General features: G+C 50.7%; 1 protein-coding gene across 2 annotated transcripts in view; it reads left to right on the plus strand.

Moving 5' to 3' along the window:
• Window positions 1-15,753, plus strand: part of LOC140395355 (phosphatidylinositol 4,5-bisphosphate 3-kinase catalytic subunit gamma isoform-like) — an 88,878-nt gene that overhangs the window by 57,636 nt on the left and 15,489 nt on the right. For both annotated transcript variants that reach the window (XM_072483001.1, XM_072483002.1), the window contains exon 9: window positions 7,227-7,338. In XM_072483001.1, coding sequence (XP_072339102.1) covers window positions 7,227-7,338 — 112 coding nt within the window. The remainder of the gene's footprint in view (window positions 1-7,226; window positions 7,339-15,753) is intronic.

Genomic DNA, 15,753 nt, shown 5'->3' on the forward strand with positions numbered 1-15,753 from the left:
CCATCTGTCGTCCCTGGGACGAACCAGTGGTTCCCCCGTATTGGGGTCCACACCGAAGCCCCAACATCCCCCCTGTGCCGCCTCCACTGCCCCCAAATTTTGAGGGCAGCCGCCACTACCGGGCTCGTGGTATACCTCCTTGGAGGGAGCGGCAGCGGCGCCGTTGCCAGCGCCCCCAGACTCGTACCCACACAAGACACCGTCTCCAGCCTCTTCCATGCAGCCCCCTCCCCCTCCATCACCCAATTGCGCACCATCGTCGCATTGGCGGCCCAGTAGTACCCACAGAGGTTGGACAGTGCGAGCCCCCCCCCCCATCTCTACTCCGCTCCAGGAACACCCTTCTCACCTTCGGAGTCCCTCGCGCCCACACAAACCCCATTATGCTCCTGTTGACCCCCCTAAAAAAGGCCTTCGGGATAAACACGGGGAGGCACTGGAACAGGAACAAAAACCTTGGGAGCACCATCATTTTGACTGACTGCACCCTACCCACCAAGGACAGCGGCAACGCGTCCCACCTCTTGAACTCCTCCTCCATTTGCTCCACCAGCCTTGTGAAATTAAGCCTATGCAGGGCCCCCCAGCTCCTGGCCACCTGGACCTCCAAATACCTGAAGCTCTTCTCCGCCCTTTTAGTGGGAGCTCGCCAATCCCCCTCTCCTGGTCCCCTGAGTGAACCACGAACAGCTCAGTCTTCCCATGTTGAGCTTGTACCCAGAGAAATCCCCGAATTCCCTGAAGATCCTCATTACCTCCGGCATTCCCCCCACTGGGTCCGCCACATACAGAAGCAAGTTGTCCGCATAGAGCGGCACCCTATGCTCCTTCCCACCCCGCACCAACCCCCTCCAGTTCCTCGACTCCCTCAGTGCCATAGCCAGGGGTTCAATCGCCAGTGCGAAGAGCAGGGGGGTCAGGGGACACCCCTGCCTCGTCCCTCGGTGCAACCGAAAGTACTCAAACCTCCTCCTGTTCGTGGCCACACTCGCCATCGGGACCTTAAACAACATCCTGACCCACCTGACAAACCCCTCCCCAAACCCAAACCTCTTCATCACCTCCCACAGGTACCCCCACTCTACCCTATCGAAGGCTTTCTCAGCGTCCATCGCCATCACTATCTCCGCCTCCCCCTCCCTCGCCGGCATCATGATAACGTTCAGAAGCCTTCGTGTTCAACTGCCTCCCCTTCACGAACCCCGTCTGGTCTTCGTGGATGACCTGCGGCACACAATCCTCAATCCTCGTGGCTAAGATCTTCGCCAGCACCTTGGCATCTACGTTTAGCAACAAAATCAGCCTGTAAGACCCACACTGCAGGGGACCCTTGTCCCGCTTCAGGATCAAGGAGATCAGTGCCCGGGACATCGTCGGGGTCAAAGCCCCCCCCCTCCCCTGCCTCATTAAAGGTCCAAACTAGCAACGGGCCCAACAGGTCCATATATTTTTTATAGAATTCGACCGGGAAACCGTCTGGCCCCGGTGCCTTCCCCGCCTGCATGCTCCCTATCCCTTTGGTCAGCTCCTCCAGCCCAATTGGGGCCCCCAATCCCGTCACCAGTCCCTCCTCCACCTTCGGAAACCTCAATTGGTCCAGAAAGCGGCCCATCCCTCCCTCCTCCAGTGGGGGCTCAGACCGATACAATTCCTCATAAAAGTCCCTGAAGACCCCATTGATGCCAACCCCACTCCGCACCACACTCCCTCCCCTGTCCTTAACTCCCCCGATCTCCCTAGCTGCAGCCCGCTTCCAAAGCTGAGGTGCCAGCATCCGGCTTGCCTTTTCCCCATACTCATAAATCGCCCCCTGGGCCTTCCTCCACTGCGCCTCCGCCTTCCTGGTGGTCACCAGGTCGAATTCGGCATGGAGGCTGCGCCTCTCCCTCAGCAGTCCCTCCTCCGGCATCTCCGCGTACCTCCTGTCTACCCTCACCATCTCCCCCACCAGCCTCTCCCTCTCCCTCTGCTCCCTCCTCTCCTTGTGGGCCCTAATGGAGATCAGCTCTCCCCTAACCACCGCCTTCAGCGTCTCCCATACCATCCCCACTCGGACCTCCCCGTTATCGTTGGCCTCCAGGTACCTCTCTATGCTTCCTCGGACCCGCTCACTCACCTCCTCGTCCGCCAACAGCCCCACCTCCAAACGCCACAATGGGCGCTGGTCCCTCTCCTCCCCCAGCTCTAAGTCCACCCAATGCGGGGCGTGATCCGAAATGGCTATCGCCGAGTACTCAGTATCCTCTACTCTCGCTATCAGCGCCCTGCTCAAAATTTAAAAAGTCGATCCGGGAATAAGCCTTATGGACATGTGAGAAGAATGAAAATTCCCTAGCCCCCGACCTTACAAATCTCCAAGGGTCCACCCCTCCCATCTGGTCCATAAACTCCCTCAGCACCTTAGCCGCCGCCGGCTTCCTACCCATCCTAGACCTGGAGCGATCCAGTGCCAGATCCAACACCGTGTTAAAGTCTCCCCCCATTATCACGCCCCCCACTTCCATATCTGGGATCCGACCCAACATGCGCCGCATGAAACCCGAATCGTCCCAGTTCGGGGCATACACATTGACCAGTACCACCCTCTCTCCCTGCAGCTTACCACTAACCATTGCGTACCTACCGCCATTGTCTGCCACAATGCTCGACGCCCCGAATGACACTTTCTTTCCCACCAAGATTGCCACCCCTCGATTTTTGGCATCCAGCCCCGAATGAAACACCTGACCTACCCACCCTTTCCTCAATCTTACCTGGTCTGCCACCTTCAGGTGTGTCTCCTGGAGCATGACCACATCCGCCTTGAGCCCCTTCAGCTGCGCAAACACGCGGGCCCGCTTGACCGGCCCGTTCAGTCCCCTTACATTCCAGGTTATCAGCCGGATTAGGGGGCTACCCGCCCCCCTCCCCCGCCGACTAGCCATAACCCCTCCTTGGCCAGCCAGTCGCCCGCACCCCACGCCCAGCCCGTTCCCCACGGCGGCAGACCCCTGTCTCGACCCCCCCCCCCCCCACTCGCTCCAGCTCCCCCTTGACCATAGCAGCAGCAACTCGACCCCCCCCCCCCCAGCCACCCCCCCCCCCCGCCCCCCCGGGCTAGGACCCCTCCTAGCTGCTTTACTCCCCCCATTGCACTTCCGCAAGTCAGCTGACTCCTGCTGACCCCAGCCTCTCCCGCCTCTCCTTTGACTCCTCCCATTGTGTGACACACCCTCCTCTTCCATTCCCCATCCGCAGGCTCTCCACCTCCCCCTTCCATCCCAAGCGCGGGAAACAACCCTCGCTTCCCTGCCCCGGCCCCGCCCCCTCCAGTATTCAGCACGGGAAAAAGTCTGCGCTTACCACCTACCCGGCCCCGCCACCTCTGACGCAGCTCCTTTTACAGGCCCAGTCCCCTCACCGACTCGGGCCTCCGCCTCCCCCGCGAGGCCCCATCACACTGCCGGCCATCCACCCCTGTTCCATTTGCTTACCCTCCTCCAAGAGCCCCACCGACCAACCCAACCAGAAAGAAAAAACCAAGAGCAAAGGACCCCCCCCTCAAAAAGTAACATATCAACCGCAATCCCCAAACGCACATCCCGACCCTCAATCTGTGTCCAACTTCTCGGCCTGAACAAAGGCCCACGCTTCCTCCGGAGACTCAAAATAATGGTGCCGGTCCTTGTAGGTGACCCACAGTCGCGCCGGCTGTAACATGCCAAACTTTACCCCCTTCCTGTGCAGCACCGCCTTCGCTTGATTGTACCCGGCCCTCCTCGTTGCCACCTCCGCACTCCAGTCCTGGTATATTCGAACCTCCGCGTTCTCCCACGTGCTGCTCCTCTCCTTCTTGGCCCACCTGAGCACACACTCCCGATCAGCGAACCGATGAAACCGCACCAGCACCGCCCGCGGAGGCTCGTTAGCCTTGGGCCTCCTCGCCAACACTCTATGGGCCCCTTCCAGCTCCAGGGGCCCCTGGAAGGACCCCGCTCCCATCAGCGAGTTCAACATAGTGACCACATAGGCCCCCACGTCCGACCCCTCCAGCCCCTCCGGAAGGCCCAGAATCCGCAAGTTCTTCCGCCTCGACCGATTCTCCATCTCCTCGAACCGCTCCTGCCATTTCTTGTGGAGCGCCTCGGGCGCCTCCACCTTTACCGCCAGGCCTAAGATCTCATCCTCGTTGTCGGAGATCTTTTGTCGGGCCTCGCGGATCGCCACCCGCCTGGGCTGTCTGTGTCTCCAGCAGCTTATCGATAGAAGCCTTCATCGGCTCAAGCAGGTCCGCTTTAATCTCCCTAAAGCAGCGCTGGATAACATCCTGTTGCTCTTGTGCCCACTGCATCCACGCTGCCTGATCCTCGCCAGCCGCCATTTTGTTCTTCTTCCCTCGCTCCTTCTTCGGGTCCACCACCACTTTTTTAGTCGCCCCGCTCCTGGTAAAAGCCATATACTGTTGGGGAACTATTGTACTCTCCTTCCCAGAGCGGGAAACGTCGAGAAAATTCCATTGGGAGCCCTGAAAAGAGCCCAAAAGTCAGTTTTTTGCGGGAGCAGCCGAATGTGCGACTTAGCTCCGCATAGCCGCAACCGGAAGTCCTCATGTCAACTTCAGTCATGACGGTGTAAGATGAAGGCTCATGTAGTCTCTCTAATGCTTCCGCACTGTAGAATGGTCAGTGTATTTGGTAGAAGATACACTGCAGCCAAGGTTCCTTCGACAGTACCTTCCAAACCCATGACCCTAAACATCTAGAAGGACAAGAGCAGCAGATACTGGGCAACCCACCACCTGCAGGTTCCCCTCCAAATCACTCACCACCCTGACTTGGAAATATATCGGCCATTCCTTCACTGTCACTGGGGCAAAATCCTGGAACTCTTTCCCCCCGCCCCCCCATCCCCCTAACAGTACAGTGGGTGCACCTACACCTCAGGGACAAGCAGTTCAAGAAGGTAACTCACCACCACCTTCTGAAGGGCTAGGGATGGGCAATAAATGCTGGCCTAACCAGCGACGCCCACATCCCGTAAATTAATATATTTTTTTAATGTAGAGGCACGGGGAGGGGGGATTATTTTGCAAGCAAGCTTCATAATGAGCATTCGTGATATTTAAATCCATGCAAATATCTTTACTGACATGGTGCAGCAGGACAACCAAGCCACCATTGAAGTTGGGAACGGACAATTGTGTCCTGTTATTACAGGACTTTTCGCCTTCCCCCACATATTCTATACCAGCCCGGCATTATGCCCATCACTGGCAGGACAAGGAAATCCTGCCTGTTAACTCTGTGTCTCTCCGCAGATGCTGCTGCACCACTGAGATTTTCCAGCACTTTCTGTTTGAAGTAAAGTTCTCATAAAAATAACCATCAGGTGGAATAAGCTGGTAGTAGTGTGCCTTCTAGGGTGTACTCTCCCTAACTGCTACAGGTACAAACATGCGCTCAGTCTGGCAGATGTTGGTACAATGGACATTAACTCTTGTGATAGCTGTATTCTATATTTGTTTGGAAAATATTTTTAATGAAGTTTTCAATTTATAAAACACAAAATAAACAAATCCATACAAACGATATACCATTTACAAACCCCTGCCCTTGGGGGAAAAAAAACATAAAACTCCCCTTACTTCCCCAACCCACTGACTGACCAATTCCTAAAGATAAAGCACTTCGTCCCAGTCAGATCCCTCCATCCATAAACCTGAAAAAAGCTTTCCTGAGACACGACTCCGACTCCATCCTCTCTGTCCGCCCCCCAGGCTCACTGAACTTTGCCCAAGCAGGTCCAACAAGCCGCAGCTCCTCCCCCACATCACTCCTATTATGAGCTGAAACTTTACAGCAAAGGTAACTCCCCCACCCAGGGTGTATGCTCAAGGAACAAAGCAAAAATTCTCATCAATTCACTCCCCATCCCGTTCCAACTGCGTAAGAACTCCCCCGGGGGCCATATATTCTCCATACTCTTACCCTGACCACTACCCCCGACAACCGTAGCCCCCTCAATCCCAAACATACACGAACAACAAAACATCTCAAACCAACCCCTCCCACCCATTAAAGTCCCAATCGAATCCATTCAATCAATCCCAAGTCCATGCTTCTTGACAAAAGCCTCCGTCCCCTCCGACATATTGAAAAATTATCTTTCAACCAGAAAGCCAGTCTCAGCCTCGCCGGGTACACAACTCCAAACCGAACCTCCACTCCTGAATAGCGCTGACTTTGCATGATTAAATGCTGCACACTGCTTCTCCAACTCCGCTCCAACATCTTGGTATCTCCTAATGTTGCTTCCCTCTCACCGCGAGTCCCGATTCACTTTGGCCCTTGGCAGAACCCACTCCTTCTCCGGTAGGCTGTGGTGGCTCATTCGCCCGAAGTTTCCGCCGGAGTATCCGGTAGCTCCTCTCCCCCCCCCCCCCCCCTTCCCCCCCCCTCCCCCCCACTTGTCTCCCCCCCCCCCCCCAAAAGCTTGATGAACACCTGAGAAAAGTACTCAGTTGACTTCGGGCCCTCCAACCCCTCCGGTAATCCCACAACTCTGAGGTTCTGTCTTCTCGTCCTGTTCTCCAAGTCATCCATCATTGCCCTCAGAGTCTTGTTCCTCTACTCCACCACCAACAACTCAACCTCCAAAGTTTATTCTAGCTTCTCACGAATGGCGCCAATTGACAGCTTAAGAGTTTCCATTATCACCCTGCCCTGCTCCTAAAAAATGCTTCGCAAACTATTTTTCAAACTCCTGCGCCATCACCCCAGTCAGCATTTCAGCCGTCATGTGGCGGCCACACCCAAGGCTGGGTCCGCCGCCTTCCCTCCTGCTGAGCTTTGTGGGCTTACTGGCTCTGTCAAAGGATTACCCCCTGTAACCTCCTTACCACCATCCTTCTTCATAGATTGACATATTTCCGCCCACAAATTTCTTATCCCATAGGATGGGCCTTGATGACCAAAATCCCCAAGAACAGTGTTAAAAAGTCCAAAAAACAGACCACAATGGGAGCCACCTTATGTGCAACCTTCTCCTACCCGTCTGCACTGGAAGTCGACAGCTGTGTTCTCGGACAGCACAGCATTCAGCTGTTGAAGCAAACAATCCCGGCATTATTTTCTGGCTGAATTGCGTCAGCTCTGTGCTCCTTACTTGATGTTCTCTCATGTTGTGTTTAATATTTGACATGGCTGTTCAACGATGCAAACTGAAAGAATTCCTCATTGATATTGCAGTTCCAGTCAGCAGTGGAAAGGTTTGTTTATTCTTGTGCTGGGTATTGCGTTGCTACCTACATCCTGGGCATAGGAGACAGGCACAATGACAACATTATGATCACAGAGTCAGGTAAGTAAGTGCTCAGTTTCTAATTAGGTGACTGAAGTATATGCTCCGCTTCTGATGGCTCAGTGCCACTAAACCTGGGAAGTTTCTATTCCATTTTTGCATTGTATTGAATTACACAGTGGTTAGCACCGCTGCCTCACAGCTCCAGCGACCTGGGTTTAATTCCGGCCTCGGATGATGTCTTTGTGGAGATTGCACATTCTCCCCGTGTCTGCGTGGGTTTCCTCCGGGCACTCCGCTTTCCTCCCAGAGTCCAAAGATGTGCAGGTTAGGTGGATTTGCCATGATAAATTGCCTTTTGTGGCCAAAGATGTGTAGGTTAGGTGGGATACTGGCATAGGGTGGGGGAGTGGGCCTAGATAGGGTGCTCCTTCAGAGGGTCAGTGCAGACTCGATGGGCTGAATGGCCTCTTGCACTATAGGGATTCTAGGGCAACATTGGAAGAAAAGGGGTTTGTCGGAAGATGAAATCATTCAGCAACAAGGAAACAATTAGGCAGATTGTGGGCTGTTTGAAAAGAGCTGTCAATAATCTCAGCCACCCTCCTTTTTCCCCGTACACCTATAAATCTTTTCCTTTTTGAAACATTTATTCAATTTCCTTGTGAAAGTTACTATGAATCTGTTCCATTGTCTTTTCAGGAAGCAGATTCCAAATTGTAAAATCAGCTGCCGAAGAGGTTTCTCCTCACCTCCCTCCTGTTTTTTTTGAAACGGTTATCATAAATGTATAAAAACTCAGCATAATTCTGAACAGCTCTATTAAAGCTACCCTTAGTCGTCTCTATAAGGGAGAACCATCCCAGTCATTACAATCAGTTTCAGTATCTCCTGGGCTAGTCAAAGAGAAAGATGAAAATCAAACTAGTGTTCTTATCTTATCTTATAGAGCCCTATCCTGTGAATAAAGTTTCTGTAAGTGGATGTCTGGTGTGTACAGGATAAGGCAATGCATCCCAGAGTGCTGTAACCTGTCCACTCTCTATCCAGGCTCCTGTCAGTAGCTGAACTTATACAAGACACTGGTTAGACCTCAGCTAGAATATTATGTCCAGTTCTGGGCTCCCGCATTTGAGAGAGTGGAGAGTGCACAGGAATGTTTCCAGGGAGGAGAAACCTCAGTTATGAGGATAGCTGGAGAGGTTGGGACTGTTCTCCTTGGAGCGAAGAGGAGATTTGATAGAGATGTTCAAAATCATCAGGACAGGGGGCTGGACAGAGTAGATAGGCGGGAAACTATTACCGCTCATAAAAGGATCGAGAGTGAGGGCACAGATTTAAAGTGATTGGCAAAAGTCCCAAATATGATGGAGGAAAAAACTTCTCACAATGAATGGTCCGGGTCTGGAATACATTGCCTGGGAGTGTGGTGAGGCAGGTTCAATCGACCCATTTGTCATGAGAATGTCGCTTTATAAAATGTTTGGCTGCTTGTATTACTGCAGTGATGTCAGAGAGCGGGTGGAGCTGCGCTGTCGGTCAACTTTTTACTTTCGTTTTAGGCTGTTTGCTGCAGGGTGTGTTTTAGTTTCGATTTCAGAGCTGGATAGCTGCAGTCACAGCCAGAAGGTGTATTAGGGTCTCTCTCTGTAATCTAAAGACTGTAAATCGATCCTGGTGATTTAAAACTAATAACAGTAATGACTTTAATCTGATGTGTTTCTGGTAAAAGGTGTTTCAAGTCTTATGGATGTTAAAAGGAAAGCTTAAAGGATTACTTAGTGTTGTATTTTTGGGGGTTGTATTTGAATTGATGGTTGCTAAGATGTTCACTATGTTTTTAAAAAGTTAACTTGAGTTCATAGAATAAACATTGTTTTGTTTTTAAGAATACTTTTCCATTTCTGCTGTACCACACCTGTAGAGTGGGCCGTGTGCTCCCCATAAAACAATCTATTAAAAGTTGTCGGTCAGGTGAACTCCATGATACACTTTAGGGTTCTATAAACCCTGGCCCATAACACATTCAAGAGGGCATTAGATGATCATTTGAATAGAAACAATGTGCAGGAGTACGGGGAAAAGGCAGGGGAATGACACTAAGTCATGATGCTCATTTGGAGAGCTGGAGCAGATATGATGGGCCAAATGGTGCTGCAACAATTCTGTGATTCACTTGACTGCAATTGGCCTGTTTAACAAATAGAAATGATCTTAAAAGCTATAAATTGACTTATTCTGGTAACATTACTAATAGTAATGATGGAAATACCTTTTTTGAGTGCAATACACTTGTGCTGCTGCTGCTCACTAAGCCAGGACTAAGCCCAGAATGGATTACTGACCAAGGAAGGGGAGAGCTCAGTGGCTGGTGAGAAGTGCCAGTGGCAGGATGGCTCATGCGATAGTAACAATCAGTGAGTGTGGAAACTCTGATATATATTGTTGTATAAGCAGCAACATTGGAAATGTGTACAAACAGCAACATAGGGTAGGTGTGAAAATCATCCAACAGGATTGGTATGTAAGCAGCAACATGGATACCCTTTAGGAGCAAGGGAACAAAATTCTGAGCACACTCTCCTTGAAACATCTCCAATTTATCGAGGGCTTGACAGGGTAGATGCTGGGATGATTTTTCCAGTCTAAAACTTGTGCTCACAGACTCAGAAGGAGGGGTCGGCTGTTTCAGACTGAAGTGAGGAGAAACTTTCACTCCACATGTTGTGATCTTTTGGAGTTCACTACAACAGAGGACTGTAGGGGCTCAACTATTATCTATACCAAGAAATAGGGGGATCTTCTGTGATGATGGTGTTGAGGTAGAAGCTAATCCATCACCTTAGTGAATGGCAAAACAGGCTTAATGGTCAAGTAGGCCCACTCCTACTCTTATCTCTTATGTTCACACAACAAGCAAAGAGTGGCCTTTAAATGTCTGAATGTAATCTCATATTTTCCTTTATTTTTACATTATTCCACCCCTTTATCGATCGCTGACCAAATAGACTGACACCCCTGTCCGTGTTGCTGCTGAACCCATCACAGAGAGGCATTCCAATGGGATTAGCCTGGTATCCCCATTCCTCCTCTCCTCTGCCATCACTGGCCTGTCTCCACCCTGATCCCCGCGCAATGGATCAGCACACAAAGAACAAAGAAAAGTACAGCACAGGAACAGGCCCTTCGGCCCTCCAAGCCCGTGCTGACCATGCTGCCCGACTAAACTACAATCTTCTACACTTCCTGGGTCCGTATCCCTCTATTCCCATCCTATTCATGTATTTGTCAAGATGCCCTTTAAATGTCACCACCTCCTCTGGTAGCGAGTTCCAGGCACCCACTACTCTCTGTGTAAAAAAACTTGCCTCGTACATCTACTCTAAACCTTGCCCCTCGCACCTTAAACCTATGCCCCCTAGTAATTGACCCCTCTACCCTGGGGAAAAGCCTCTGACTATCCACTCTGTCCATGCCCCTCATAATTTTGTAGACCTCTATCAGGTCGCCCCTCAACCTCCGTTGTTCCAGTGAGAACAAACCGAGTTTATTCAACCGCTCCTCATAGCTAATGCCCTCCATACCAGGCAACATTCTGGTAAATCTCTTCTGCACCCTCTCTAAAGTCTCCACATCCTTCTGGTAGTGTGGCAACCAGAATTGAACACTATACTCCAAGTGCCGCCTAACTAAGGTTCTATACAGCTGCAACATGACTTGCCAATTCTTGTACTCAATGCCCCGGCCAATGAAGGCAAGCATTCTGTATGCCTTCTTGACTACCTTCTCCACCTGTGTTGCCCCTTTCAGTGACCTGTGGACCTGTACACCCAGATCTCTCTGACTTTCAATACTCTTGAGGGTTCTACCATTCACTGTATATTCCCTACCTGCATTAGACCTTCCAAAATGCATCACCTCACATTTGTCCGGATTAAACTCCATCTGCCATCTCTCCGCCCAAGTCTCCAAACAATCTAAATCCTGCTGTATCCTCTGACAGTCCTCATCGCTATCCACAATTCCACCAACCTTTGTGTCGTCTGCAAACTTACTAATCAGACCAGTTACATTTTCCTCCAAATCATTTATATATACTACGAACAGCAAAGGTCCCAGCACTGATCCCTGCGGAACACCACTGGTCACAGCCCTCCAATTAGAAAAGCATCCTTCCATTGCTACTCTCTGCCTTCTATCACCTAGCCAGTTCTGTATCCACCTTGCCAGCTCACCCCTGATCCCGTGTGACTTCACCTTTTGTACTAGTCTACCATGAGGGACCTTGTCAAAGGCCTTACTGAAGTCCATATAGACAACATCCACTGCCCTACCTGCATCAATCATCTTTGTAACGTCCTCGAAAAACTCTATCAAGTTAGTGAGACACGACCTCCCCTTCACAAAACCATGCTGCCTCTCACTAATACTTCCATTTGCTTCCAAATGGGAGTAGATCCTGTCTCGAAGAATTCTCTCCAGTAATTTCCCTACCACTGACGTAAGGCTCACCGGCCTGTAGTTCCCTGGATTATCCTTGCTACCCTTCTTAAACAGAGGAACAACATTGGCTATTCTCCAGTCCTCCGGGACATCACCTGAAGACAGTGAGGATCCAAAGATTTCTGTCAAGGCCTCAGTAATTTTCTCGCTAGCCTCCTTCAGTATTCTGGGGTAGATCCCATCAGGCCCTGGGGACTTATCTACCTTAATATTTTTCAAGACGCCCAACACCTCATCTTTGTGGATCTCAATGTGACCCAGGCTATCTACACACCCTTCTCCAGACTCAACATCTACCAATTCCTTCTCTTTGGTGAATACTGATGCAAAGTATTCATTTCGTACCTCGCCCATTTCCTCTGGTTCCACACATAGATTCCCTTGCCTATCCTTCAGTGGGCCAACCCTTTCCCTGGCTACCCTCTTGCTTTTTATGTATGTGTAAAAAGCCTTGGGACTTTCCTTAACTCTATTTGCCAATGACTTTTCGTGACCCCTTTTAGCCCTCCTGACTCCTTGCTTAAGTTCCTTCCTACTTTCCTTATATTCCACACAGGCTTCGTCTGTTCCCAGCCTTTTAGCCCTGACAAATGCCTCCTATTTCTTTTTGACGAGGCCTACAATATCTCTCGTTATGCAAGGTTCCCGAAATTGCCGTATTTATCCTTCTTCCTCACAGGAACATGCCGGTCCTGAATTCCTTTCAACTGACACTTGAAAGCCTCCCACGTGTCAGATGTTGATTTACTCTCAAACATCCACCCCCAATCTATGTTCTTCAGTTCCCGCCTAATATTGTTATAATTAGCCTTCCCCCAATTTAGCACATTCATCCTAGGATCACTCTTATCCTTGTCCACCAGCACTTTAAAACTTACTGAATTGTGGTCACTGTTCCCGAAATGATCCCCTACTGAAACTTCTACCACCTGGCCGGGCATATTCCCTAATACCAGGTCCAGTACAGCCCCTTCCCTAGTTGCACTGTCTACATATTGTTTTAAGAAGCCCTCCTGGATGCTCCTTACAAACTCTGTCCTGTCTAAGCCCCTGGCAGTAAGTGAGTCCCAGTCAATATTGGGGAAGTTAAAGTCTCCCATCACCACAACCCTGTTGTTTTTACTCTTTTCCAAAATCTGTCTACCTATCTGCTCCTCTATCTCCCGCTGGCTGTTGGGAGGCCTGTAGTAAACCCCCAACATTGTGACTGCACCCTTCTTATTCCTGATCTCTACCCATATAGCCTCACTGCCCTCTGAGGTGTCCTCCCATAACACAGCTGTAATATCCTCCCTAACCAGTAGCGCAACTCCTCCACCCCTTTTACATCCCCCTCTATCCCGCCTGAAACATCTAAATCCTGGAACGTTTAGCTGCCAATCCTGCCCTTCCCTCAACCAGGTCTCTGTAATGGCAACAACATCATAGTTCCAAATACACTGGGGAGCTTGCTGTCTGATGAGTCAACGATTCCGATCATTTTCTCACTCTTACATCTGTGCACAAATTAAGTAAAGTATGCCAGTGGTAGTGATCCCTTGTCACAAATGGGGGACTCTGGTACAACCGAATTACAGGAACGAGATTGCCCTGTTAATTGCACAACTTAACTGAAAACAGTGAATTTAAAAAAAAAAGCTTTCATTGAAATTGTTTTTCTAAACATTGATGTTCACGTTTCTGTGATAATTATATTTGAGCTTTTCTACTATTGGTTTTTCCTTATTTTTCTGGAGTTTGGGTGCAGTGTGTAAGACCCTAAGACATAGGAGCAGAATTAGGCCACTCGGCCCATCGAGTCTGCTCTGCCATTCAATCATGGCTGATATTTTCTCATCCCCATTCTCCTGCCTTCTCCCCATAACCTTATTAATCCCCTTATTAATCAAGAACTTATCTATCTCTGTCTTTTTTTTTTAACAAACAATTTTAATGAGGTATTTTTGGCATTACAAACAACCACAGTATGAAATTAATGTACAAAGAACAATAATCATAGTGCAACCGCCGACACCCGTCCCTCCAAGGCTCGCCTTTTTAACCCCCTACTCTATGCTACCCTAGCAACCCCCCCCCCCCTGTCAATGAATGGTTGCCAGCTTCGGGCGAACCCTAACACTGACCCTCTCAAGGCGAACTTAATCTTTTCCAGGCCGAGAAAGCTCGTCATGTCAGTTAACCAGGCCTCCGACTTTGGAGGCTTAGAGTCCCTCCAAGCTAGTAATATCCATCGCCGGGCTACCAGGGAGGCCAAGGCCAGAATATCTGCCTCTTTCTCCTCCTGGACTCCCGGATCTTCCAACATCCTAAGAATCAGCACCCCTGGACTCATTTCCACCCTTGTCTTCAATACTCTGGACATGACGTCCTCAAACCCCTGCCAGTATCCCCTAAGTTTTGGACATGCCCAGAACATGTGGACATGGTTCGCTGGTCCACCCGTACATTTTACACACTTGTCTTCCACCCCAAAGAATCTACTCATCCGGGCCACTGTCATGTGCGTCCGGTGTACCACCTTGAATTGGATCAAGCTAAGCCTTGTGCATGTAGCGGTCGCGTTGACCCTGCTCAATGCGTCTGCCCATAGGCCGTCGTCCATCTCACCCCCCAGTTTCTCCTCCCACTTACGCTTCAGCTCCTCTATCTGCGTCTCCGCCGCCCCCATTAATTCTTTGTAGATGTCCGAGACGCTCCCCTCCCCCAGACTACCCTATCCTGGATCCCTCTTCGTGGCAGGAGTGGGAAGGATGATACCTGCCTGTGCAGAAAGTCCCGCATCTGTAGATATCTGAAGTCATTCCCTGCTGCAAACCCAAACCTCTCCTCCAGCGCCCTCAAGCTAGGGAAGCTCCTTTCCAGAAACAGGTCCCCATCTTTTCAATTTCCGCCCTTTGCCAGACCCGAAACCCCCATCTAAGCTCACCAGAGTAAACCGGTGGTTGTCACATATTGGGGACCAAACCAAAGCACGCACTGCTCCAACATACCTGCTCCACTGACCCCCAGATCCTCAGGGCCGCCACCACCACAGGACTGGTGGAATATCTCACCAGCGGGAATGGCAGAGGTGCCCCTACATGAAGCTGCCTCCATCCGCTCCCAAGCCGACCCCGTCCCCACCACCCACTTCCCTTATCATCGCATTATTGGCCGCCCAGTAGTAATTACTAAAATTTGGCAGGCCAAGCCCCCTCTCCCCCCGATTCCTCTTGAGCATCACCTTCTTCACCGTGGGGTCTTACCCGCCCAGACAAAGCCCAAAATGATTTTGTTAATCCTCTTAAAAAAAGGACCGTGGGATGAAAATCAGGAGGCATTGGAGCACAAATAAAAATCTCGGTAGGACCGTCACCTTAACCATCTGCACCCTCCCAGCCAGCGACAGCGGTAGCACATCCCATTTCCGAAACTTGCCCCTCATCTGCTCGACCAACCGGGACAAGTTCAACTTGTGTAACCGGCCCCAGTCGTGCGCTACTTGTATCCCCAGATATCTAAAATTGTCCCCCACTAACCTGAACGGTAACTCCCCCAGCCGACCCTCCTGACCTCTTGCCTGGATTCAAACATCTCGCTCTTTGTCATATTCAGTTTGTATCCCGAAAACCGGCCAAATTCCCCCAGATTTGCCATGATCTCCCTCATCCCTTCCCCTGGATCTGCTACATATAGGAGCAGGTCATCCACGTACAGCGATACCCTATGTGTGTCCCCCCCCCCCCGCAAACCAGCCCCTTCCAACCCCTTGAAGCTCTCAGAGCAATTGCCAGCGGCTCTATGGCTATTGCAAACAGCAGTGGGGAGAGGGGACATCCCTGTCTTGTCCCCCGGTGCAGCCTAAAATAGTCCGAGGTCATCCTGTTCGTCCTTACACTTGCCTCTGGGGCCTGGTACAGCAACCTAACCCAGTCAATAAAGCCCCTACCAAACCCAAACCGTCCCAGCACTTCTCATAGATAGTCTCACTCC

The sequence above is a fragment of the Scyliorhinus torazame genome, chromosome 18 (assembly GCF_047496885.1).
Source record: "Scyliorhinus torazame isolate Kashiwa2021f chromosome 18, sScyTor2.1, whole genome shotgun sequence".
Lineage (NCBI taxonomy): Eukaryota > Metazoa > Chordata > Chondrichthyes > Carcharhiniformes > Scyliorhinidae > Scyliorhinus > Scyliorhinus torazame.